The 24,733-nt window shown below is 43.7% G+C and overlaps 3 protein-coding genes across 6 annotated transcripts in view; 1 reads left to right on the forward strand and 2 right to left on the reverse strand.

The window, feature by feature from the left end:
* Positions 1 to 432: 432 nt before the first annotated feature.
* nipa2 (NIPA magnesium transporter 2) lies at positions 433 to 23,786 on the forward strand. Of its 3 annotated transcripts, XM_084172025.1 has the most exons (9): positions 433 to 644; positions 968 to 1,015; positions 1,279 to 1,369; positions 1,570 to 1,734; positions 13,402 to 13,640; positions 15,052 to 15,108; positions 15,341 to 15,431; positions 21,684 to 21,844; positions 22,273 to 23,786. In XM_084172025.1, the coding sequence occupies exons 1-9, from the start codon at positions 512 to 514 to the stop codon at positions 22,923 to 22,925; spliced, it is 1,638 nt and encodes a 545-aa protein (XP_084028151.1). In that variant the 5' UTR covers positions 433 to 511; the 3' UTR covers positions 22,926 to 23,786. The 3 variants fall into 3 exon arrangements, with proteins under 3 accessions (XP_084028151.1, XP_084028150.1, XP_084028149.1); XM_084172024.1 differs by lacking the exons at positions 433 to 644; positions 968 to 1,015; positions 1,279 to 1,369; positions 1,570 to 1,734 and adding an exon at positions 11,888 to 11,938 and having other exon boundaries at positions 13,398 to 13,640; XM_084172023.1 differs by lacking the exons at positions 433 to 644; positions 968 to 1,015; positions 1,279 to 1,369; positions 1,570 to 1,734 and adding an exon at positions 11,890 to 12,018 and having other exon boundaries at positions 13,398 to 13,640.
* On the reverse strand, positions 15,399 to 16,616 carry LOC311136993 (uncharacterized protein; the record flags this gene model as incomplete). Its single annotated transcript, XM_084171322.1, has 4 exons — positions 15,399 to 15,453; positions 15,544 to 15,797; positions 15,836 to 16,484; positions 16,550 to 16,616. The coding sequence occupies 2 exons, from the start codon at positions 16,614 to 16,616 to the stop codon at positions 16,063 to 16,065; spliced, it is 489 nt and encodes a 162-aa protein (XP_084027448.1). The 3' UTR covers positions 15,399 to 15,453; positions 15,544 to 15,797; positions 15,836 to 16,062.
* Positions 23,700 to 24,733, reverse strand: part of LOC311137482 (cytoplasmic FMR1-interacting protein 1 homolog) — an 82,105-nt gene continuing 81,071 nt past the window's right edge. For both annotated transcript variants that reach the window (XM_084172020.1, XM_084172021.1), the window contains one exon: positions 23,700 to 24,515. In XM_084172020.1, the coding sequence (XP_084028146.1) occupies positions 24,351 to 24,515 (165 nt within the window). In that variant the 3' untranslated portion in view covers positions 23,700 to 24,350. The remainder of the gene's footprint in view (positions 24,516 to 24,733) is intronic.

Consider the following 24,733-nt stretch of genomic DNA (forward strand, 5'->3'; position numbering starts at 1 on the left):
CACCATCCGCTTCCGCCATCTTCCTTCACGCTCCCTCCGAATTAAAAGGCATCCTTCATTCCTCCCTTGAAGTAGCCTAATGATTGATCCAACGCAGGCTGATATAGGTGTAAGCAAGGGTTCTATCACATAACTTTCACCTGTCCACCAGTCCAGCAGGTGCAGCCCATATCAGAAATGGTATCATTATAAATTAATCGATACAGATATTGATTTGCCATCCTCTCCCTGGCTTTGTAGATGTGTAGGCCTAAATGTTTAATAGACTTTCGAATACATATCAATTTGTCACTATGTGACTGATACTTACCTGCCGGTCAGTCTTTTCACTGATATTCTCACCGTAAATCATCCAGAATAAAGATCATCACCTGCATTTGTCTACGACAACCTATGGAGGGCGCTATATGTACAGTGTGCTTTGGACTTGCCTCGCCTAGTCACAAATGTAACTTAACTAACTAGCTGTACAACCCACCGTTTGTGTCACTTATGGGAAAATGTGTGATCAATGATGGCTTTAGAAATTAGAGGAACTTCGCCACATATTGCTGCTGGTGTATGGATAGCTGTCATATCAAGTTTCATCAATGGATCGACGTTTGTGCTTCATAAAAAGGGAATATTACGATCCCGTAAAAGAGGTAGAGTGCTGGGAAAAGAATCCCAAGTATAATACTCATTTGTTTGCAGTGTCATTTGTTGGCTACAATGTTGTTGCTATTACATCCTCAGACAACATTCCTACTGTACAGGAAGTACACTGTAAGTACAGTAAGTACTACTGTACAGGAAGTACACGATCTCTGGAACAACTTCATTCGCTTCCTCATAACTGTTTTAGCGATTTCGCGGCAGAAATGAATGCAGCTTTCGCTGCAGAAATGATCATTTGACATGGAATTCAGAGGGTGACTAGTGTACTTTTTAATAGCACAAACACTGCATGTATTTCATTCTTTTTTAGGTGGGTCCTATCTAAAAGATGGCGTATGGTGGAGCGGTACACTCTCCAGTAAGTAGCCTAGCTAACAGTGCCACCTGTCGTTTATTAGCTGAAGTACATCCTCATGGGTAATTCTGTCTCACGTATAGTATTTTAATAATAATAAATACATTTTACTACTACATTAACTATCACTATTCACCGATTGCTTTTATGTGATACTGCGCATGGGCACACTTGTAAAAAATAAATAAATAAAAAACATTATATAATTCATTATTGATCATATTTCATGAATGCCACTGACCTCTTGTGAACTCCCTCCAAACAAGTGATTGTGGGCCAGATTGGGAACTTCCTGGCCTATAACGCAGCCCCTGCTGTGGTAGTCACACCTTTAGGAGCCCTGGGGGTGCTGTTTGGGTGAGGTGCTGCTTGGCATGTTATCATTCAGTGTGTGACTACTGCTGTATTTTGGTTTTCTGGTGGGAGTGTTTACAGTAATGTGATGTTTGCTATAGTACACGGGTTACGGTGATATGATGTTCACCTAGCTAGCTAACTGCACGCCTGACTGTTTGCCTCACTGTTTTGATCACTGAAATGTTTGCTTTGTGATCCAGGGCGGTACTGGCCTCCTATATCCTCCAGGAACAGCTGGATGTCCTGGGGAAGCTGGGCTGTGTGATGTGTTGCTGTGGTTCTGTAGTGCTCATCATTCACTCCCCTAAATCAGAGAGCGTCACATCTAGTCTGGAGCTGGAGGAGAGGCTGGCTGATCCAGGTGGGTGGGGCCTGGAGATGTGGCACCCTATTCCCTATATAGTGCACTACTTTTTGACCAGAGCCCATAGGACACTATAGGGTGCTATTTGGGACGCATCCATTCACTGCTCCTATATGAGTTAATTGTGTAACAGTATCAAATAGTGCATTTAACTGCCCTCCTCAAGAATCCTTGATTAATGTTGTTGTTGAAGAGGGGTTCTTTAACTGCTTGAACGGCAAATGTAGATTTCCGCCTAAATAGACACACCCAAAAGTAATTACTTTTCATGAGATGGCCATAAACAATAACTAGTAAGGCTGCATTGTTCTAGAAAGGTCTGAGACTCTGTCGTAGCCGGCCATGACCGGGAGACCCATGGGGCGGCGCGCAATTGGCCCAGCGTCGTCCAGGGTAGGGGAGGGTATGGCCGGCAGGGATGTAGCTCAGTTGGTAGAGCATGGCGTTTGCAACGCCAGGGTTGTGGGTTCGATTCCCACGGGGGGCCAGTATGAAAAAAAATAAAAATAATGTATGCACTCACTAACTGTAAGTCGCTCTGGACAAGAGCGTCTGCTAAATGACTAAAATGTAAATAATACAAATATTATGAAAAATCATACATGATTTTTTCCCTATTCAACAAAAGTGGGGAAATAGGGCTTGAAATTATTAAAATGCTTTCTAAATATAATAACAATCAAATTACTTACATAATATTTCACATTTCTTATAACTGTAAAGTAAATATGATCATACTTAGTGACAGTACAAAATTGGCACCATTTCATATAACTGATGACAGAGAATGTTCCGCCCTTTGTCCTCTGAGACAGAGACACCACTCTGCACCACTCTGCATCGCTCTGCATCGCTCTGCACCGCTCTGCATCGCTCTGTTACCAAGAGAAGGTAGTCTTGTTCCAATTCTACAAAATTATTCTGTATTTTTTCATGTTGAGAGCTTCTCATTCGTCTGAGAATATCACAGCGAGATGTTCCTTAGGCTCTCCCCTTTCATATGCGGTATTGCAAACGGGGCTCCAAGGTTCACAGCCAGAGGAAATCAATCCTTTATCTGGATGGGCCAGAAAATGTGACACGTCACAGCCTGAGCCTATGCAAATGAGGTGTCAGATTTCACACTCCATCTCAGCTCCTCGCAGGCAGCGCCTGAACCTGGAGACTCGGCTCTTTTGCTGAGTTCACAGCAATTGACGTTGTGTAACAGTGTTGCTTCCGTCCCTCTCCTCTCCCCAAACCTGGGCTTGAACCAGGGACCCTCTGCACACATCCACAACAGTCACCCTCGAAGCACCGTTACCCGTCGCTCCATAAAAGCCGCGGCCCTTGCAGAGCAAAGGGAAACAACTACTTCAAGGTCTCAGAGCGAGTGACGTCACCGATTGAAACGCTACTAGTGCGCACCGCTAACTAGCTAGCCATTTCACACCGGTTACAGTTGCACCGTTCACAGAGTGCTTTGAACACAGAAATGTTGGTCGGAACCGGCCCAGAACTGCTCAAAGTCCTCTAAATAGGGGACTTTACATCTAAGTTGAATTGAGACAATAATACTGAGTGTGAAGTTTTTTCTCTCCATGCAGTGTTCATCACCTATGCCTCGTTGGTGGTCCTACTGCTGGTTGTGCTGATGGTGTGGGTGGCCCCAGCTCACGGCACGTCCAACATCATGGTGTACGTATCCATCTGCTCCCTCCTGGGGAGTTTCACAGTCACCAGCAGCAAGGGGCTGGGCCTGGCCGCCCAGGATGCCTTCAGCGGGGGGCCTTCCAGCAGCCGAGCCCTGGGTCTCTTCCTGGGTCTACTGGGAACCCTGGCCGTCAGCATCCTCATCCAGTTCACCTTCATCAACAAGGCGCTGGAGCACTACAGCTCCAACATGTTTGAAGCCATTTACTACGTGACCTTCACAGCTACAGTCATCACAGCTTCAGCCATCCTGTTCAGAGAGTGGACCACAGTGGGTGTGGTAGACTGCCTGGGCATGCTGTGTGGGCTAACCACCGTGGCTGTAGGGGCCCTGCTGCTCCGGATCTCCTCAGAGGCCTCACTCATCTGGAAGCAAGCTGCTAAACGACCAGATAAAATTGATTGATTAGAGGCTTGTCAGTCTCAGGGAGATCAATGCAGTGTTTATTGGTTCATTTGGGGCCACATTTTTTATCTTGAATAACATACATAACTGCTCTTCCTCCCGGGGAAGGACTGCCTGCTCCATGATAATAATAATATGCCATTTAGCAGACGCTTTTATCCAAAGCGACTTACAGTCATGTGTGCATACATTTTTACGTATGGGTGGTCCCGGGGATCGAACCCACTAACTACCCTGGCGTTACAAGCGCCGTGCTCTACCAGCTGAGCTACAGAGGACCACAATCATCGGGGTACGTGGGCTTCCAATCTGCCTCTCACCGTGTGTAAACATTTTTTTTACATCTTCATTTATTAAACATCCGCTAGGCCAGGGACAAACCTGCATTAACGTGACTACTGACTACACATTCTAATGTAATGTTTAGAACTACCTGTATCTAGCGGCTGGCCTTGCCAGGTCTCGTCTGGCAACAGTTACACTGATTAGCAGACACAGGACAGTGAATTACACATTATTACAAAGTAATATTAATTACAGATTATTAATGTAGTTCAGTCTCCACCTACTGCAGTTTTGCCTTTGTCATGGATTATTTTAGTCTGATTTGTAAAATACTTGTTATTGTTGTTATATTGTTCCCAGTATTAAATAAAATACAATATAATAAAATGTGTGCACTCACTAACTGTAAGTCGCTCTGGATAAGAGCGTCTGCTAAATTACTAAAAATTTAAAATGTAAATGTTATGGATTTGCAAACAACAATATCTGTTGCTCGCCATTCTTAAGGGCTCAATGAGAGGCAGTAATGTCCTGTTGTGATAATATGATGTTTGCTATTGTACTACTTGTCAGTCTCAGTCTCCATGTCGACTGGCTGTAACCAAAGAACCTAACTCAGGTGCCGATTGAAAGGTCTCATTACCATTACAACTTACAAAATGTGGTCAAAACATTATCAGTATGGGGTTGTCTTTTTTAATTAAGTGAAATTAACTCAATGATTTTTTAAATTTACTACAATAAAGGCAAAAAATTAAAACAAAAGCTTGCTCTTCTTATCTTGTGACGTGTTTACCTTGTCATCCCCATGACTCCAAACTAACCCTGATTCAGATCACCATCCATGCTAGATTATGGAGACTTAATTTATAGATCGGCAGGTAAGGGTGCTCTCAAGCGGCTAGATGTTCTTTACCATTCGGCCATCAGATTTGCCACCAATGCTCTTTACAGGACACATCACTGCACTCTATACTCCTCTGTAAACTGGTCATCTCTGTGTACCCGTCGCAAGACCCACTGGTTGATGCTTATTTATAAAACCCTCTTAGGCCTCACTCCCCCCTATCTGAGATACCTACTGCAGCCCTCATCCTCCACATACAACACCTGTTCTGCCAGTCACATTCTGTTAAAGGTCCCCAAAGCACACACATCCCTGGGTCGCTCCTCTTTTCAGTTCGCTGCAGCTAATCAAATCAAATCAAATGTTATTGGCCACATGCGCCGAATACAACAGGTGCAGACATTACAGTGAAACGCTTACTTACAGCCCTTAACCAACAGTGCATTTATTTTAAATAAAAAAGTAGAATAAAACAACAAAAAAGTGTTGAGAAAAAAAGAGCAGAAGTAAAATAAAATAACAGTAGGGAGGCTATATATAGAGGGGGGTACCGGTGCAGAGTCAATGTGCGGGGGCACCGGCTAGTTGAGGTAGTTGAAGTAATATGTACATGTGGGTAGAGGTAAAGTGACTATGCATAAATAATTAACAGAGTAGCAGCAGCGTAAAAAGGATGGGGTGGGGGGGCAGTGCAAATAGTCCGGGTAGCCATGATTAGCTGTTCAGGAGTCTTATGGCTTGGGGGTAGAAGCTGTTGAGAAGCCTTTTGGACCTAGACTTGGCGCTCCGGTACCGCTTGCCGTGCTGTAGCAGAGAGAACAGTCTATGACTAGGGTGGCTGGAGTCTTTGACAATTTTGAGGGCCTTCCTCTGACACCGCCTGGTATAGAGGTCCTGGATGGCAGCTAGCGACTGGAACGAGCTGCAAAAAACACTCAAACTGGACAGTTTTATTTCAATCTCTTCATTCAAAGACTCCATCATGGACACTCTTACTGACAGTTGTGGCTGCTTCGCCTGATGTATTGTTGTCTCTACCTTCTTGCCCTTTGTGCTGTTGTCTGCCCAATAATGTTTGTACCATGTTTTGTGTTGCTACCATGTTGTTGTCATGTGGTGTTGCTACCATGCTGTGTTGTCATGTGTTGCTGCCATGCTGTGTGGTTGTCTTAGGTCTCTCTTTATGTAGTGTTGTGGTGTCTCTCTTTATGTAGTGTTGTGGCGTCTCTCTTTATGTAGTGTTGTGGTGTCTCTCTTTATGTAGTGTTGTGGTGTCTCTCTTTATGTAGTGTTGTGGCGTCTCTCTTTATGTAGTGTTGTGGTGTCTCTCTTTATGTAGTGTTGTGGTGTCTCTCTTTATGTAGTGTTGTGGTGTCTCTCTTTATGTAGTGTTGTGGCGTCTCTCTTTATGTAGTGTTGTGGCGTCTCTCTTTATGTAGTGTTGTGGTGTCTCTCTTTATGTAGTGTTGTGGTGTCTCTCTTTATGTAGTGTTGTGGCGTCTCTCTTTATGTAGTGTTGTGGTGTCTCTCTTTATGTAGTGTTGTGGTGTCTCTCTTTATGTAGTGTTGTGGTGTCTCTCTTTATGTAGTGTTGTGGTGTCTCTCTTTATGTAGTGTTGTGGTGTCTCTCTTTATGTAGTGTTGTAGTGTCTCTCTTTATGTAGTGTTGTGGCGTCTCTCTTTATGTAGTGTTGTGGTGTCTCTCTTTATGTAGTGTTGTGGTGTCTCTCTTTATGTAGTGTTGTGGTGTCTCTCTTTATGTAGTGTTGTGGTGTCTCTTTCTGTAGTGTTGTGGTGTCTCTCTTTATGTAGTGTTGTGGTGTCTCTCTTTATGTAGTGTTGTGGTGTCTCTCTTTATGTAGTGTTGTGGTGTCTCTCTTTATGTAGTGTTGTGGTGTCTCTCTTTATGTAGTGTTGTGGTGTCTCTCTTTATGTAGTGTTGTGGTGTCTCTCTTTATGTAGTGTTGTGGCGTCTCTCTTTATGTAGTGTTGTGGTGTCTCTCTTTATGTAGTGTTGTGGTGTCTCTCTTTATGTAGTGTTGTGGTGTCTCTCTTTATGTAGTGTTGTGGTGTCTCTTTATGTAGTGTTGTGGTGTCTCTCTTTATGTAGTGTTGTAGTGTCTCTCTTTATGTAGTGTTGTGGCGTCTCTCTTTATGTAGTGTTGTGGTGTCTCTCTTTATGTAGTGTTGTGGTGTCTCTCTTTATGTAGTGTTGTGGTGTCTCTCTTTATGTAGTGTTGTGGTGTCTCTTTCTGTAGTGTTGTGGTGTCTCTCTTTATGTAGTGTTGTGGTGTCTCTCTTTATGTAGTGTTGTGGTGTCTCTCTTTATGTAGTGTTGTGGTGTCTCTCTTTATGTAGTGTTGTGGTGTCTCTCTTTATGTAGTGTGGTGGTGTCTCTCTTTATGTAGTGTTGTGGCGTCTCTCTCTATGTAGTGTTGTGGTGTCTCTCTTTATGTAGTGTTGTGGTGTCTCTCTTTATGTAGTGTTGTGGTGTCTCTCTTTATGTAGTGTTGTGGTGTGTCGTGTATTGGGATTATGCCTTTGTTAAATGTTTTTCATGAAGAAATGGAATGTTGTTTATGTTAGGTCAAATGTAGCCGTTTGGAGGGTGACGCCCCAGGGGAGACTGGTGATTGGCCAGAAGAGGGAGCACCCATCTTTTTGCATTGTTTATAAGTAGGGGCTAGACAAAGAAAGGGCAGAGCGACCATTGCAATCCGGGCCGTCGCTCTCCGGATGTCATGACATCTGTCACTTATGCTGAAGCTTGTGATATGAATAAACCTTATGATCCAAGTTCAGTATGAGCAGACTCCTTTGTTTATCAGCAATAATTGCCAGCATTCACCCGATACGACAGGTGTCTCTCTTTATGTAGTGTTGTGTTGTCTCTCTTTATGTAGTGTCGTGGCGTCTCTCTTTATGTAGTGTTGTGGTGTCTCTCTTTATGTAGTGTTGTGGCGTCTCTCTTTATGTAGTGTTGTGGTGTCTCTCTTTATGTAGTGTTGTGTTGTCTCTCTTTATGTAGTGTTGTGGTGTCTCTCTTTATGTAGTGTTGTGGCGTCTCTCTTTATGTAGTGTTGTGGTGTCTCTCTTTATGTAGTGTTGTGGTGTCTCTCTTTATGTAGTGTTGTGGTGTCTCTCTTTATGTAGTGTTGTGGTGTCTCTCTTTATGTAGTGTTGTGGTGTCTCTCTTTATGTAGTGTTGTGGTGTCTCTCTTTATGTAGTGTTGTGGTGTCTCTCTTTATGTAGTGTTGTGGTGTCTCTTTATGTAGTGTTGTGGTGTCTCTCTTTATGTAGTGTTGTGGCGTCTCTCTTTATGTAGTGTTGTGGTGTCTCTCTTTATGTAGTGTTGTGGTGTCTCTCTTTATGTAGTGTTGTGGTGTCTCTCTTTATGTAGTGTTGTGGTGTCTCTCTTTATGTAGTGTTGTGGTGTCTCTCTTTATGTAGTGTTGTGGCGTCTCTCTTTATGTAGTGTTGTGGCGTCTCTCTTTATGTAGTGTTGTGGTGTCTCTCTTTATGTAGTGTTGTGGTGTCTCTCTTTATGTAGTGTTGTGGTGTCTCTCTTTATGTAGTGTTGTGGTGTCTCTCTTTATGTAGTGTTGTGGCGTCTCTCTTTATGTAGTGTTGTGGTGTCTCTCTTTATGTAGTGTTGTGGTGTCTCTCTTTATGTAGTGTTGTGGCGTCTCTCTTTATGTAGTGTTGTGGCGTCTCTCTTTATGTAGTGTTGTGGTGTCTCTCTTTATGTAGTGTTGTGGTGTCTCTCTTTATGTAGTGTTGTGGTGTCTCTCTTTATGTAGTGTTGTGGCGTCTCTCTTTATGTAGTGTTGTGGCGTCTCTCTTGTTCTGATGTGTGTTTGTCCTATATATATATATTTTTAAATCCCAGCCCCCGTCCCTGCAGGAGGCCTTTTGCCTTTTGGTAGGCCGTCATTGTAAATAAGAATTTGTTCTTAACTGACTTGCCTAGTTAAATAAAGGTTAAATAAACACAGCTGCAGGTAGCCTAGCGGTTGAGAGTGTTGGGCCAGTAACCGAAAGGTCGCTGGTTCTAATCCCTGAGGTGGAAAAATCTGCTGTTCTGCCCTTGAGCAAGGCAGTTAACCTCCAACGACTGTGCTGAAGACGTGGCTGTCGATTAAGGCAGACCCCTGCACCTCTTCTTCAGAGGGGGTTAAATGCCAAAGACACATTTCGATTGAATGCATTCTGTTGTGCAACTGACCAGGTACCCCCTTTACCAGGTACCCCCTTTACCAGGTACCCCCTTTACCAGGTACCCCCTTTACCTTCATGTGGGAGAGTAGTTGACCCACTCTGTCATTTCACTGCAGCAGGCCTTCTAATACCAGAATCTCTATTTGCACATCATCTCTTGCACATCTATCATTCCAGTGTTAATACTAATTGTAATTATTTTGCACTATGGCCTATTTATTGCCTTACCTCCATAACTTGCTACATTTGCACACACTGTATATATATTTTCTGTTGTATTTTTGACTTTATGTTTTGTTTTATTCCAAATGTAACTCTGTGTTGTTGTTTTTATCACACTGCTTTGCTTTATCTTGGCCAGGTCGCAGTTGTAAATGAGAACTTGTTCTCAACTGGCTTACCTGGTTAAATAAAGGTGAAATAAAGGTGAAATTTAAAAATTTTAAAAAGAATACGTTTGGATCAGATGATGTGGTCTAACAGGTTATGTCAGCTACCCACACTTCCCCTTCGTGAGAAAAACCTAAATAACATTTTGTATTATTTTAAAGTATTCTTCAGTCAGTTAGACTCCCTTCGTGTCCAATGACCATTCAGTCCATTTGTAAACCGTAGATCTATGCCTATTCACACAAGCACTGTGGGTCACTGAATTATTTAGAGAGTAAACGTAGACAGTCACAACAGTGCAGGTTGTGTGGGGGGACTGGGACTCTTTTGTCTCGTTGGGTTGAAGGACTCAGAAAGGCTGGAGAGAAATGTGTAACAACATTTAGGTTGCATCTCTGCAGGTAATGTTAGATATTATTCTCACTAATTCAATAACCGTCGTTGTTATATTTGGATTTGTGTTATTGTTTGGAAAATAAATTACAGCTCTGAAGAAGCATTGTTTGTTGAATATCAGATCAACTATATTTGATGTTTTACATAAAAAGGCAATGCATATGATACAGTATGATGTGATACAGTATGATATGATACAGTATGATGTGATACAGTATGATGTGATACAGTATGATGTGATACAGTATGATGTGATACAGTATGATGTGATACAGTGTGATGTGATACAGTATGATGTGATACAGTATGATGTGATACAGTGTGATACAGTATGATGTGATACAGTATGATGTGATACAGTATGATACAGTATGATATGATACAGTATGATGTGATACAGTATGATGTGATACAGTATGATGTGATACAGTATGATATGATACAGTATGATGTGATACAGTATGATGTGATACAGTATGATGTGATACAGTATGATGTGATACAGTATGATATGATACAGTATGATGTGATACAGTATGATATGATACAGTATGATGTGATACAGTATGATGTGATACAGTATGATGTGATACAGTATGATATGATACAGTATGATGTGATACAGTATGATATGATACAGTATGATATGATACAGTATGATGTGATACAGTATGATGTGATACAGTATGATGTGATACAGTGTGATACAGTATGATAAGATACAGTATGATGTGATACAGTGTGATACAGTATGATACAGTATGATATGATACAGTATGATATGATACAGTATGATGTGATACAGTATGATGTGATACAGTATGATGTGATACAGTATGATACAGTATGATATGATACAGTATGATATGATACAGTATGATGTGATACAGTATGATGTGATACAGTATGATGTGATACAGTATGATACAGTATGATATGATACAGTACGATATGATACAGTATGATGTGATACAGTGTGATACAGTATGATACAGTATGATATGATACAGTATGATATGATACAGTATGATGTGATACAGTATGATGTGATACAGTATGATGTGATACAGTATGATACAGTATGATATGATACAGTATGATATGATACAGTATGATGTGATACAGTATGATGTGATACAGTATGATGTGATACAGTATGATACAGTATGATATGATACAGTATGATATGATACAGTATGATGTGATACAGTATGATGTGATACAGTGTGATACAGTATGATAAGATACAGTATGATAAGATACAGTATGATAAGATATAGTATGATGTGATACAGTATGATGTGATACAGTATGATGTGATACAGTATGATACAGTATGATATGATACAGTATGATATGATACAGTATGATGTGATACAGAATGATGTGATACAGTATGATGTGATACGGTATGATAAGATACAGTATGATGTGATACAGTATGATAAGATACAGTATGATGTGATACAGTATGATGTGATACAGTATGATGTGATACGGTATGATAAGATACAGTATGATGTGATACAGTATGATAAGATACAGTATGATACAGTATGATGTGATACAGAATGATACAGTATGATGTGATACAGTATGATGTGATACAGTATGATGTGATACAGTATGATGTGACACAGTATGATGTGATACAGTATGATGTGACTGACAAGAAGATTTCACTAAGCCCTATGTGCTCCAGGCTACTCAAAACAAATACGTTTGTAGATTGGAGTTAAAAGTGCTTGAAAACATTTCGAGGTGAAACAGTCCATTTAGAATGTGGCAATCAAATAGGGCAATTTTTTTTATTAAAGTGTTGTTCACTAAAATCTGAATCTAGAGAATTTCTGCTAGAATTGAGTGTTACTTCTCAGGACCTATTTCTACGCATGCGTGAAGATTCGCCCTTTCACCGTGTGGGCGGACCGCGTCAACCTTCACGTTAGGTCTAACAAAATGAGAGAGAGGTATAGCTACAACTTGTTATTTATCACATAGCTAGCTAACTACCACTGTCTTCTTGGGAAAACAAGGGATCTTTTACCAGGTATTTCGCATGGAAACATACAGAGGATATTCATGTTTACGATAGCATGCCAGTTATTTGGCCGCAGGTTTCCACATAGCTAGCTGGTACAATTACCAACTGATTTATCGCGCATTAGCCCTTATGCTAACAAGCTAGCTAATGTCGATCTGACTGAGGTGGACGACTAGAAGGATTGAGCTTACTCTCAAAATGATAGTTAGATAGCTGTGCTAGTTAGTAAACTGATAGCGATGCTAGGAAATTGAAGGTAATCATTTAGCTAGCTAGTTGCCTAATTAGCTGGCTAACGTTAGCAATAGCCATGCCATTGAACGTTAGCTAGCTACAATAGCTAGTTATCATATGACACAAGTCTCCTCCTGCATCGCCTCACAAATCAGATCATGTTATTGTTTTCATCGTGCAGGGTTGAATGACAACCGGTATTTCGTGATGGCAACATTGGCATGAAGTTGTATGGTTCTTGCAGCGCCACTTTCGACTATTTTAGTCACTTCCTGAATTCTTGACTCATTGAATTTACATGAGTACAGGTTGCGGAAGTGGTAGACAGTTGGTCCACCTAGCATACGGATGGTCAATGTGGAATTTATATAATGGAACCGACTATATTCGATCAGGGTTGTTCACTCTGTGATGTAACTTGTCGAAATGGGAAGGTCGCCTAACTGGGAAATGGGAAGGTCGCCTAACTGGGAAATGGGAAGGTAGCCTAACTGGGAAATGGGAAGGTCGCCTAACTGGGAAATGGGAAGGTCGCCTAACTGGGAAATGGGAAGGTCGCCTAACTGGGAAATGGTAAGGTAGCCTAACTGGGAAATGGGAAGGTCGCCTAACTGGGAAATGGGAAGGTCGCCTAACTGGGAAATGGGAAGGTCGCCTAACTGGGAAATGGGAAGGTCGCCTAACTGGGAAATGGGAAGGTCGCCTAACTGGGAAATGGTAAGGTAGCCTAACTGGGAAATGGGAAGGTCGCCTAACTGGGAAATGGGAAGGTCGCCTAACTGGGAAATGGGAAGGTCGCCTAACTGGGAAATGGGAAGGTCGCCTAACTGGGAAATGGGAAGGTCGCCTAACTGGGAAATGGGAAGGTCGCCTAACTGGGAAATGGGAAGGTCGCCTAACTGGGAGGAATCAGATTCTACAATTGAATTACTAACAGTTGTAAACATAATGTACATTTTCCTAGGCATATTGATCTCAATTTACATTTGTCATTTAGCAGACACTTTTATACAAGCGACTTAGTGCATTAGTCTTAAAGCTAGGTGAGACAACCACATATCACAGTCATAGTAAGTACATTATTTCCAAGGTACATTGATGTATGAGTTGTATATTTGATTGTCTGGTGTCGTTTTGCTTTCTTACCAAAGGGAGAGTGGAGTCACGGGTTGGTGACAAGTGTTCGGCTGGTCAGCAACTCCTGTGTGTGGTGGTCAATGTAACAGACAGTACGAACAACTCATCCAGCATCGCCATGGGCCAGGACAGAGGGAAGTATGATTTCTACATCGGCCTGGGACTAGCCATCAGCTCCAGCATCTTCATAGGAGGAAGCTTCATCCTCAAGAAGAAAGGACTACTCCGCCTGGCCAGGAAGGGACAGTGCAGGGCAGGTAGAGTCGTGTTTATGTTCCGTCACATTCACCAACTGTCGCTCTGGATAAGAGTGTCTACTAAATTACATGTAAAGTATAGTACACAGTATCGTTTGGTTGAATTTGTACATTTTGAGGAAGGGATCAAGAGAGCAGGTCATCTTATATGTCCTGTAGGCTAGCTGTTAGAGCACTGGGCCAGTAACCGAAAGGTTGCTAGTTCGAATCCCTGAGACAGAGAAAAAAATCTGCACTTAACCGTAATTGCTCCAGGGTCGCAGTTGATAATGGCTGGCCATGACCCCTCTCAGAGGGTGTCTCGGGGAGTTGGGATAATGGCTGGCCATGACCCCTCTCAGAGGGTGTCTCGGGGAGTTGGGATAATGGCTGGCCATGACCCCTCTCAGAGGGTGTCTCGGGGAGTTGGGATAATGGCTGGCCATGACCCCTCTCAGAGGGTGTCTCGGGGAGTTGGGATAATGGCTGGCCATGACCCCTCTCAGAGGGTGTCTCGGGGAGTTGGGATAATGGCTGGCCATGACCCCTCTCAGAGGGTCTCGGGGAGTTGGGATAATGGCTGGCCATGACCCCTCTCAGAGGGTCTCGGGGAGTTTGATAATGGCTGGCCATGACCCCTCTCAGAGGTTGTCTCGGGGAGTTGGGATATGTAAAAAAAAAAACATTTCCAATTCACACATGCGTATAATACACTCTTGTACGTGAAATAGGAGAAATAAACACCCACCAGATTACAATTTTTATTACACATGTCCTATGGCTCAGTATAGCAGGTTGACTGTACATTTTGAGTTTAACTTGAACAACACTGAAACCCAGCCCAGAATAGCTCAACTGTCTGCCAGGTGTGTGTGGGTAACTGGTTGTGAATGGAGTTGTTGACAACTTGGCTTGTCTTGCGAGTTCAGCATAGAATGTGGTAGCAGCTGACTGATGCTAACATGCAGAAGGGTGCGGCAGAGTTGACGCCTTGATCGGTTTGTAACCCTTCAGCTTTTACCTCACACAGTAATCATTAACTACCGTCCAGTAGACTCTCTGCTGCACCTTGCCTTCTATACAAATCCCTAATGGCACCCTATTCCATATAGTGAACTACTTTTGACCAGGGCCCATAGGGGTAGTGCACTATGAAGGGAATGGGGTCCCATTTGGGACGCACACCAGGAACAAGCAGGAAGTACACATGCCGCTAGCGTCATACAGTGGTCAAAGTTCACTGTTGCGAAACCTACAGCGTGGAACATCAGAACGTGGAACACTGGTTGTTACCATAGCGCCCTAAAGCTTAACTGCCTCGGTGATAATATGGTGTGACTGCGGGACATTTTATTGAACACACATTAGAATATGTTGGAGTAACTTAATTGAAGTTAGTAATCTGAATGTACTTGTTTTTGTCTTCCTCTAGGCCAGGGCGGTCATGCATATCTCAAAGAATGGCTGTGGTGGGCTGGATTATTGTCAAGTAAGTGAGGACCATGGGTAAAATGTTTCTCTGAAGATGGGATTCAGTTTCTATATCCCCCTCTCCCCAGGGCGTTGATGGAAATGAGAATGTGTTCTCAGTCAACTTACCTGGTAAAATACAAATATGTGGGCTTTGTGTTCGCCACTTTGTGGTTTTGCCTTAGATGTGTTTCAGTTCACTTAAAGTGTCAAAATGAGTTTTTGATATCCTGTTCTGTGTGTTTTCTCAGTGGCGGCTGGAGAAGGGGCGAACTTCGCAGCGTATGCCTTTGCTCCAGCTACGCTCGTCACCCCTCTGGGGGCCCTCAGTGTGCTGGTCAGGTAGGTCACCCCTCTGGGGGCCCTCAGTGTGCTGGTCATGTAGGTCACCCCTCTGGTCACCCCTCTGGGGGCCCCTCAGTGTGCTGGTCAGGTAGGTCACCCCTCTGGGGGCCCTCAGTGTGCTGGTCAGGTAGGTCACCCCTCTGGGGGCCCTCAGTGTGCTGGTCAGGTAGGTCACCCCTCTGGGGGCCCCTCAGTGTGCTGGTCAGGTAGGTCACCCCTCAGTGTGCTGGTCAGGTAGGTCACCCCTCTGGGGGCCCCTCAGTGTGCTGGTCAGGTAGGTCACCCCTCAGTGTGCTTGTCAGGTAGGTCACCCCTCTGGGGGCCCTCAGTGTGCTGGTCAGGTAGGTCACCCCTCTGGGGGCCCTCAGTGTGCTGGTAAGGTAGGTCACCCCTCTGGGGGCCCTCAGTGTGCTGGTCAGGTAGGTCACCCCTCTGGGGGCCCTCAGTGTGCTGGTCAGGTAGGTCACCCCTCAGTGTGCTGGTCAGGTAGGTCACCCCTCTGGGGGCCCTCAGTGTGCTGGTCAGGTAGGTCACCCCTCTGGGGGCCCTCAGTGTGCTGGTCAGGTAGGTCACCCCTCAGTGTGCTGGTCAGGTAGGTCACCCCTCTGGGGGCCCCTCAGTGTGCTGGTCAGGTAGGTGACCCCTCAGTGTGCTGGTCAGGTAGGTCACCCCTCTGGGGGCCCTCAGTGTGCTGGTCAGGTAGGTCACCCCTCTGGGGGCCCTCAGTGTGCTGGTAAGGTAGGTCACCCCTCTGGGGGCCCTCAGTGTGCTGGTCAGGTAGGTCACCCCTCTGGGGGCCCTCAGTGTGCTGGTCAGGTAGGTCACCCCTCAGTGTGCTGGTCAGGTAGGTCACCCCTCTGGGGGCCCTCAGTGTGCTGGTCAGGTAGGTCACCCCTCTGGGGGCCCTCAGTGTGCTGGTCAGGTAGGTCACCCCTCTGGGGGCCCTCAGTGTGCTGGTCAGGTAGGTCACCCCTCTGGGGGCCCTCAGTGTGCTGGTCAGGTAGGTCACCCCTCTGGGGGCCCTCAGTGTGCTGGTCAGGTAGGTCACCCCTCAGTGTGCTGGTCAGGTAGGTCACCCCTCTGGGGGCCCTCAGTGTGCTGGTCAGGTAGGTCACCCCTCAGTGTGCTGGTCAGGTAGGTCACCCCTCTGGGGGCCCTCAGTGTGCTGGTCAGGTAGGTCATGTTATGTTGACTGGTTCAACTTGTTAGACCATAAACTAAAATATGTTATTATCTACTGAGTAAATCCGGATACTGTGTTATGTATTACATACCGTACGTGTTTGAACTAGGACCAGGTGTGTGAATGACTGAACCGTGTGTGTGTGTTGCAATGCTGTCCTGTAGAGGTGGGACAATGTTTGTATCTTTCAGTGCTGTGTTTGAGCTCTGAGAACTGTTTGTGTTCTACACTGAACAAAAATATAAACACAACATGCTACAATTTCAAACATTTTACTGAGTTACAGTTCATGTGAGGAAATCAGTCAATTGAAATAAATTCATTAGGCCCTAATCCATGGATTTCACATGACTGGGAATACAGATATGCATCTGTTGGTCACAGATACCTTTAAATAAAAGGTAGGGGCGTGGATCAGAAAGCCAGTCAGTATCTGCGACATGGGTCTGTGCATTATCATGCTGAAACATGAGGTGATGGCGGCAGATTAATGGCATGACAATGGGCCTCAGGATCTCGTCACGGTATCTCTGTTCATTCAAATTGTCATCGATAAAATGGAATTGTGTTTGTTGTCCGTAGCTTATGCCTGCCCATACCATAACCCCACCGCCACCACGGGGCACTCTGTTCACAACGTTGACATCAGCAAACCACTCGCCCACACGATGCTATACTGCCATCTGCCCGGTACAGTTGAAACCGGGATTCATCCGTGAAGAGCACACTTCACCAGCGTGCCAGTGGCCATCGAAGTGAGCATTTGCCAACTGAAGTTGGTCACGACGCTGAATTGCAGTCAGGTCAAGACCCTGGTGAGGACGACGAGCACGCAGATGAGCTTCCCTGAGACGTATTCTGACAATTTGTGCAGAAGTTCTTTGGTTGTGCAAACCCACAGTTTCATCAGCTGTCGGCTGGCTGGTCTCAGATGATCCCGCAGGTGAAGAAGCCGGATGTGGAGGTCCTGGGCTGGCGTGGTGACACGTGGTCTGTGGTTGTGAGGCTGGTTGGATGTACTGCCAAATTCTCTAGAACGACATTGGAGGCGGCTTATAGTAGAGAAATTAACATTCAATTATCTGGCAACAGCTCTGGTGGACATTCCTGCAGTCAGCATGCCAATTGCACGCTCCCTCAAAACTTGAGACATTTGTGGCATTGTGTTGTGTGACAAAACTGCACATTTTAGAGTGGCCTTTTATTGTCCCCAGCACAAGGTGTACCTGTGTAATGATCATGCTGTTTAATCAGCTTCTTGATATGCAACACCTGTCAGGTGGATGGATTATCTTGGCAAAGGAGAAATGCTCACTAACAGGGATGAAAATAAATTTGTGCCCAAAATTTGAGCGAAATAAGCTTTTTGTGCGTGTGGAAAATTTCTGGGATCTTTTATTTCAGCTCATGAAACATGGGACCACTTTACATGTTGCCTTTATATTTATATTTTTGTTCAGTATATGTCAGTGCTGTGTGTGTGTGAGAGAGACGTAACAGTGTTTGTGTTCTATGTTAGTACTGTGAATTTGTGATGTAACGCTTCATCTCATTGCAGTGCGGTACTGTATTTCAGGTTAACTGTGTTGCGGTACTGTATTTTAGGTTATAACTGTGTTGTGGTACTGTATTTTAGGTTATAACTGTTGCGGTACTCTATTTTAGGTTATAACTGTTGCGGTACTGTATTTTAGGTTATAACTGTGTTGCGGTACTGTATTTTAGGTTATAACTGTGTTGCGGTACTGTATTTTAGGTTATAACTGTTGCGGTACTGTATTTTAGGTTATAACTGTGTTGCGGTACTGTATTTTAGGTTATAACTGTGTTGCGGTACTGTATTTTAGGTTATAACTGTGTTGTGGTACTGTATTTTAGGTTATAACTGTTGCGGTACTGTATTTTAGGTTAACTGTTGCGGTACTGTATTTTAGGTTATAACTGTGTTGCGGTACTGTATTTTAGGTTATAACTGTTGCGGTACTGTATTTTAGGTTATAACTGTTGCGGTACTGTATTTTAGGTTATAACTGTTTTGCGGTACTGTATTTTAGGTTAACTGTGTTGCGGTACTGTATTTTAGGTTAACGGTGTTGCGGTACTGTATTTTAGGTTAACTGTGTTGCGGTACTGTATTTTAGGTTATAACTGTGTTGCGGTACTGTATTTCAGGTTAACTGTGTTGCGGTACTGTATTTCAGGTTATAACTGTGTTGCGGTACTGTATTTCAGGTTATAACTGTGTTGCGGTACTGTATTTCAGGTTAACTGTGTTGCGGTACTGTATTTCAGGTTATAACTGTGTTGCGGTACTGTATTTCAGGTTAACTGTGTTGCGGTACTGTATTTTAGGTTATAACTGTGTTGCAGTACTGTATTTCAGGTTAACTGTGTTGCAGTACTGTATTTCAGGTTATAACTGTGTTGCGGTACTGTATTTCAGGTTATAACTGTGTTGCGGAACTGTATTTTAGGTTAACTGTGTTGCGGTACTGTATTTCAGGTTATAACTGTGTTTTGCGGTACTGTATTTTAGGTTAACTGTGTTGCGGTACTGTATTTCAGGTTATAACTGTGTTGCGGTACTGTATTTCAGGTTATAACTGTTGCGGTACTGTATTTTAGGTTATAACTGTGTTGCGGTACTGTATTTTAGGTTATAACTGTGTTGCGGTACTGTATTTTAGGTTATAACTGTGTTGCGGTACTGTATTTTAGGTTATAACTTTGTTGCGGTACTGTATTTTAGGTTATAACTGTGTTGCGGTACTGTATTTCAGGTTATAACTGTGTTTTGCGGTACTGTATTTTAGGTTAACTGTGTTGCTGTACTGTATTTCAGGTTATAACTGTGTTGCGGTACTGTATTTCAGGCTAACTGTGTTGCGGTACTGTATTTCAGGTTATAACTGTGTTGCGGTACTGTATTTCAGGTTAACTGTGTTGCGGTACTGTATTTCAGGTTATAACTGTTGCGGTACTGTATTTTAGGTTATAACTGTGTTGCGGTACTGTATTTTAGGTTATAACTGTGTTGCGGTACTGTATTTTAGGTTATAACTTTGTTGCGGTACTGTATTTTAGGTTATAACTGTGTTGCGGTACTGTATTTTAGGTTAACTGTGTTGCGGTACTGTGTTGCGGTACTGTATTTTAGGTTATAACTGTGTTGCGGTACTGTATTTTAGGTTAACTGTGTTGCGGTACTGTGTTGCGGTACTGTATTTTAGGTTAACTGTGTTGCAGTACTGTATTTCAGGTTATAACTGTGTTGCGGTACTGTATTTTAGGTTAACTGTGTTGCTGTACTGTATTTCAGGTTATAACTGTGTTGCGGTACTGTATTTTAGGTTATAACTGTTGCGGTACTGTATTTCAGGTTAACTGTGTTGCGGTACTGTATTTCAGGTTAACTGTGTTGCAGTACTGTATTTCAGGTTATAACTGTATTGCGGTACTGTATTTCAGGTTATAACTGTATTTCAGGTTAACTGTGTTGCGGTACTGTATTTTAGGTTAACTGTGTTGCGGTACTGTATTTTAGGTTAACTGTGTTGCGGTACTGTATTTTAGGTTAACTGTGTTGCGGTACTGTATTTTAGGTTATAACTGTGTTGCGGTACTGTATTTTAGGTTATAACGGTTGCGGTACTGTATTTCAGGTTAACTGTGTTGCGGTACTGTATTTTAGGTTAACTGTGTTGCGGTACTGTATTTCAGGTTAACTGTGTTGCGGTACTGTATTTCAGGTTAACTGTGTTGCGGTACTGTATTTTAGGTTAACTGTGTTGCGGTACTGTATTTTAGGTTAACTGTGTTGCGGTACTGTATTTCAGGTTATAACTGTGTTGCGGTGCTGTATTTAAGGTTAACTGTGTTGCGGTACTGTATTTCAGGTTATAACTGTTGCGGTACTGTATTTCGGGTTATAACTGTGTTGCGGTACTGTATTTTAGGTTAACTGTGTTGCGGTACTGTATTTCAGGTTAACTGTGTTGCGGTACTGTATTTCAGGTTATAACTGTGTTGCGGTACTGTATTTTAGGTTATAACTGTGTTGCGGTACTGTATTTTAGGTTAACTGTGTTGCGGTACTGTATTTCAGGTTAACTGTGTTGCGGTACTGTATTTCAGGTTATAACTGTATTGCGGTACTGTATTTCAGGTTATAACTGTGTTGCGGTACTGTATTTCAGGTTATAACTGTGTTGCGGTACTGTATTTCAGGTTATAACTGTGTTGCGGTACTGTATTTCAGGTTAACTGTGTTGCGGTACTGTATTTTAGGTTATAACTGTGTTGCGGTACTGTATTTCAGGTTAACTGTGTTGCGGTACTGTATTTCAGGTTATAACTGTATTGCGGTAATGTATTTCAGGTTATAACTGTGTTGCGGTACTGTATTTCAGGTTATAACTGTGTTGCGGTACTGTATTTCAGGTTAACTGTGTTGCGGTACTGTATTTTAGGTTAACTGTGTTGCGGTACTGTATTTTAGGTTAACTGTGTTGCGGTACTGTATTTTAGGTTATAACTGTGTTGCGGTACTGTATTTTAGGTTAACTGTGTTGCGGTACTGTATTTTAGGTTAACTGTGTTGCGGTACTGTATTTTAGGTTATAACTGTGTTGCGGTACTGTATTTCAGGTTAACTGTGTTGCGGTACTGTATTTTAGGTTATAACTGTGTTGCGGTACTGTATTTCAGGTTATAACTGTGTTGCGGTACTGTATTTCAGGTTAACTGTGTTGCGGTACTGTATTTCAGGTTATAACTGTTGCGGTACTGTATTTCAGGTTAACTGTGTTGCGGTACTGTATTTTAGGTTATAACTGTTGCGGTACTGTATTTCAGGTTATAACTGTGTTGCGGTACTGTATTTCAGGTTATAACTGTTGCGGTACTGTATTTCAGGTTATAACTGTGTTGCGGTACTGTATTTCAGGTTATAACTGTGTTGCGGTACTGTATTTCAGGTTATAACTGTGTTGCGGTACTGTATTTCAGGTTATAACTGTGGTGCGGTGCGGTGCTGTAATATAACTGTGTTGTATGTTTTGCGGCAGTGCGGTGCTGTCGTCGTACTTCCTGACAGAGCGGCTGAATCTCCATGGGAAGCTGGGCTGTCTGCTCAGCATCCTGGGCTCCACTACCATGGTGATCCACGCCCCTCAGGAGGAAGACATCAGCAGCCTGGACCACATGGCCAGGAAACTGGTGGACCCAGGTCAGTACCGGACAGCCCAGAACCCCTCCTCGGTTACAGGAGCTTCTGTGTCTGAAAACGTGACTAGCTGCTTCCTCAATTCCTCTTAAAGCTCTTCGGAGGAGGTGGTCCGAGACTGGGACTGGGTACTGGGGACTGGGGACTGGGTACTGGGACTGGGTACTGGGTACTGGGTACTGGGACTGGGTACTGGGTACTGGGTACTGGGACTGGGTACTGGGTACTGGGGACTGGGTACTGGGACTGGGTACTGGGAATGGGTACTGGGGACTGGGACTGGGGACGGGGACTGGGGACTGGGCCTGGGTACTGGGTACTGTCCTCTCAGGCGCTTTGATTAGTCACTTTTTCAGACACAGCCAAGGTCACTTCATTCTTCCGTTTTAATTTTCTGTCAGCTAAGCCAACCTCTGTCTCCTCTTCCTCAGGTTTCCTGGTGTTTGCCACCTTCGTCATCATCGTAGCGCTCATCTTCATCTTGGTGGTGGGCCCTCGGCACGGCCAGACCAACATCATGGTGTATATAACCATCTGCTCTGTGATAGGAGCTCTGTCTGTGTCGTGTGTGAAGGGGTTGGGCATCGCCATCAAAGAGGCCATAGCTGGGAGGCCCGTGGTGGGGAACCCTTTAGCCTGGGTGTTACTGCTAGGGCTGGTGGCCTGCGTCTCCACCCAGATCAACTACCTGAACAAGGCTCTGGATATCTTCAACACCTCCCTGGTCACGCCCATCTACTACGTGTTCTTCACCACCTCGGTCCTCTCCTGCTCTGCGATCCTTTTCAAGGAGTGGGAGCACATGGCTAGTGCTGACGTCATCGGGACTCTGAGTGGCTTCCTGACCATTATAGTTGGTATCTTTCTGCTCCATGCCTTCAAGGACCTCAGTGTGAGCCTGTCCACGCTGGCTGTGTCCATCAGGAAGGACGAGAGGCCCGGGCCGGCAGCTAACGGAGTGGCAACACACGGCACCTACGAACTGCTGCACAATGACTTCACAGAGATGGACCTGGAGGAGAGGGAGGTCGGCCTGCCGTTTGACAGCCTGTCCAGGAGGAATGGAGCGATGACAGCCTCTTAGAGGAACTAGCTAGCTGCCTGGCCCTGGGCCACTGACTGACTAGGGTTGCGTCCCAAATGGCACCCTTTTCCCTTTATATTGCAATACCTTGGTCAAAAGTAGTGCACTATATAGAGAAGAGGGTACTATTTGGGATACAGTTTAAGACCGCACTACCATTACACTGGTGTGGATGTTTTTGTTGCGTTTTTGTTGTGGAAACCTTAAGACAATCAACTCTTGACTTGGATGGACCAACTGATTGTACTTGAATTTGATTTGCCTTCTGTTTTCTCTGAATATCTGACTACATGGTGTAGACGGAGCTTAATCTCACCCCCCCTGGATATCTGACTACATGGTGTAGACAGAGCTTAATCTCACCCCCCTTGAGCTGCCAATATTCTACTATTACGTTATACCTTCTGTACAGAGATCTGTATTTAAACATGCACAGAGTTTCTTTCTACAAATCAACAGCTTTGTTTTTGTAATATTCTTATCCAACCCTCTGGTGGAGATCCCAGGTCTGATTAAATCTGGCTCCAGTTCTGGGCCTGGCCGGTCAATAAGGGTGTGTTCCATATAACACTCTATTCCCTATATAGTGCACTACTTTTGACCGGGGCACATTGGTCCCTGGTCTAAAGTAGTGCACTAAATAGGGCATAGGGTGTAATTTGGGACACAAACTAAGACGTGTTCCGAATGTGATACTTGAAAGGAAGAGTTGTCGGAAAATTACCATGAACTTGTTTTGTATCTTTTACATAAAAATGGCCTCAAGAACAAGCAGAGATTTGTTACATATTTATTGACTTAAAATTATTAAAATAATTCAAACACAAAAAAGGCAAAGTGAATAAATGCTTATCATCATTATGAACTTGGTTACTTTACAGATTTCCTTTAAGATTATAGGTTTTTAGCATAAAAATGTTTAACACCATATAGAAAATTTACTCGACCGTTTCCAATTCCCCTTCATTGAACACAGGATCCTGTTCTCCAATGATATCCCAAACCCCTTAAATCATCATCATCATCATCAAGTCCCGTTTCATACCCTGGTCTATAGTGATCCATATGTATCAAACACAGAGTTTAGGACGCAAAAAAACTATGAAAATAGCGATTGCTACCTTAAGGCACAATTGGGTACAAAAATCATCCTGACAAACAGCATGTAAGGGAAGTTGGACCTCGTTAGTCTCATGGGCCACTGCAGCTTTAAGACCTACTGATGGAAGAAGCAGATGGAGGAATATTTGATATAAGTGCATCCAAAAAGGCTCCCTATTCCCTATGTAGCGCAGTTATATAAAATAGTGCCCAATAGGGTAACATTTGAGATGCAACCTTTATTGTGTTTCATCTGACATAAGTGGATGGTGCTATGGGAAATGTATTGCTGATCCATGTTATTGGGTGGTGCACCTGTCAATCTCAGTTGCTGGCCAGGGATTGGTGGATAGGTGGCTGGAAGCACCGGACATGCTCCACAGGCATGTTTTCCCCATCGCCTGACTTCAGGTACTTGTTCAGAATGGCGTAGATCTCATCGTTGAGAACCTGGAACTTGTGGATTCTCTCCGCCATACTTTTAAGAGGCTGAGGAGGGAGAGACATTGTTTTGATCGGATCTAAAATACAGTCTGGCAAACCCAAACATGACACCACCTTGAAAGTAAAAAATTAATAAAAGTGAAAAATATTTCCATGGTCGTATTCACTAGGAACCAAATTTGCTGAACGTTTTGCACTAATGAATACGAATGACCCAGATGTTTGGGGTCTGAAGGTTCCAGTGCTGACCCCTGAACCTCCAC

The sequence above is a fragment of the Coregonus lavaretus genome, assembly GCF_964263955.1.
Source record: "Coregonus lavaretus genome assembly, chromosome: 11".
In the NCBI taxonomy this organism is placed as follows: Eukaryota; Metazoa; Chordata; class Actinopteri; order Salmoniformes; family Salmonidae; genus Coregonus; species Coregonus lavaretus.

Excerpts from the sequence above, each read along its gene's own strand:
- nipa2 (XM_084172025.1), top strand. The coding sequence starts at position 512 with ATGATGGCTTTAGAAATTAGAGGAACTTCGCCACATATTGCTGCTGGT. Across the intron at positions 1,735-13,401 it reads AGGCTGGCTGATCCAGGTGG|AGTGGAGTCACGGGTTGGTG; the intron begins GTGGGGCCTGGA and ends TACCAAAGGGAG. Across the intron at positions 21,845-22,272 it reads CAGGAAACTGGTGGACCCAG|GTTTCCTGGTGTTTGCCACC; the intron begins GTCAGTACCGGA and ends CCTCTTCCTCAG.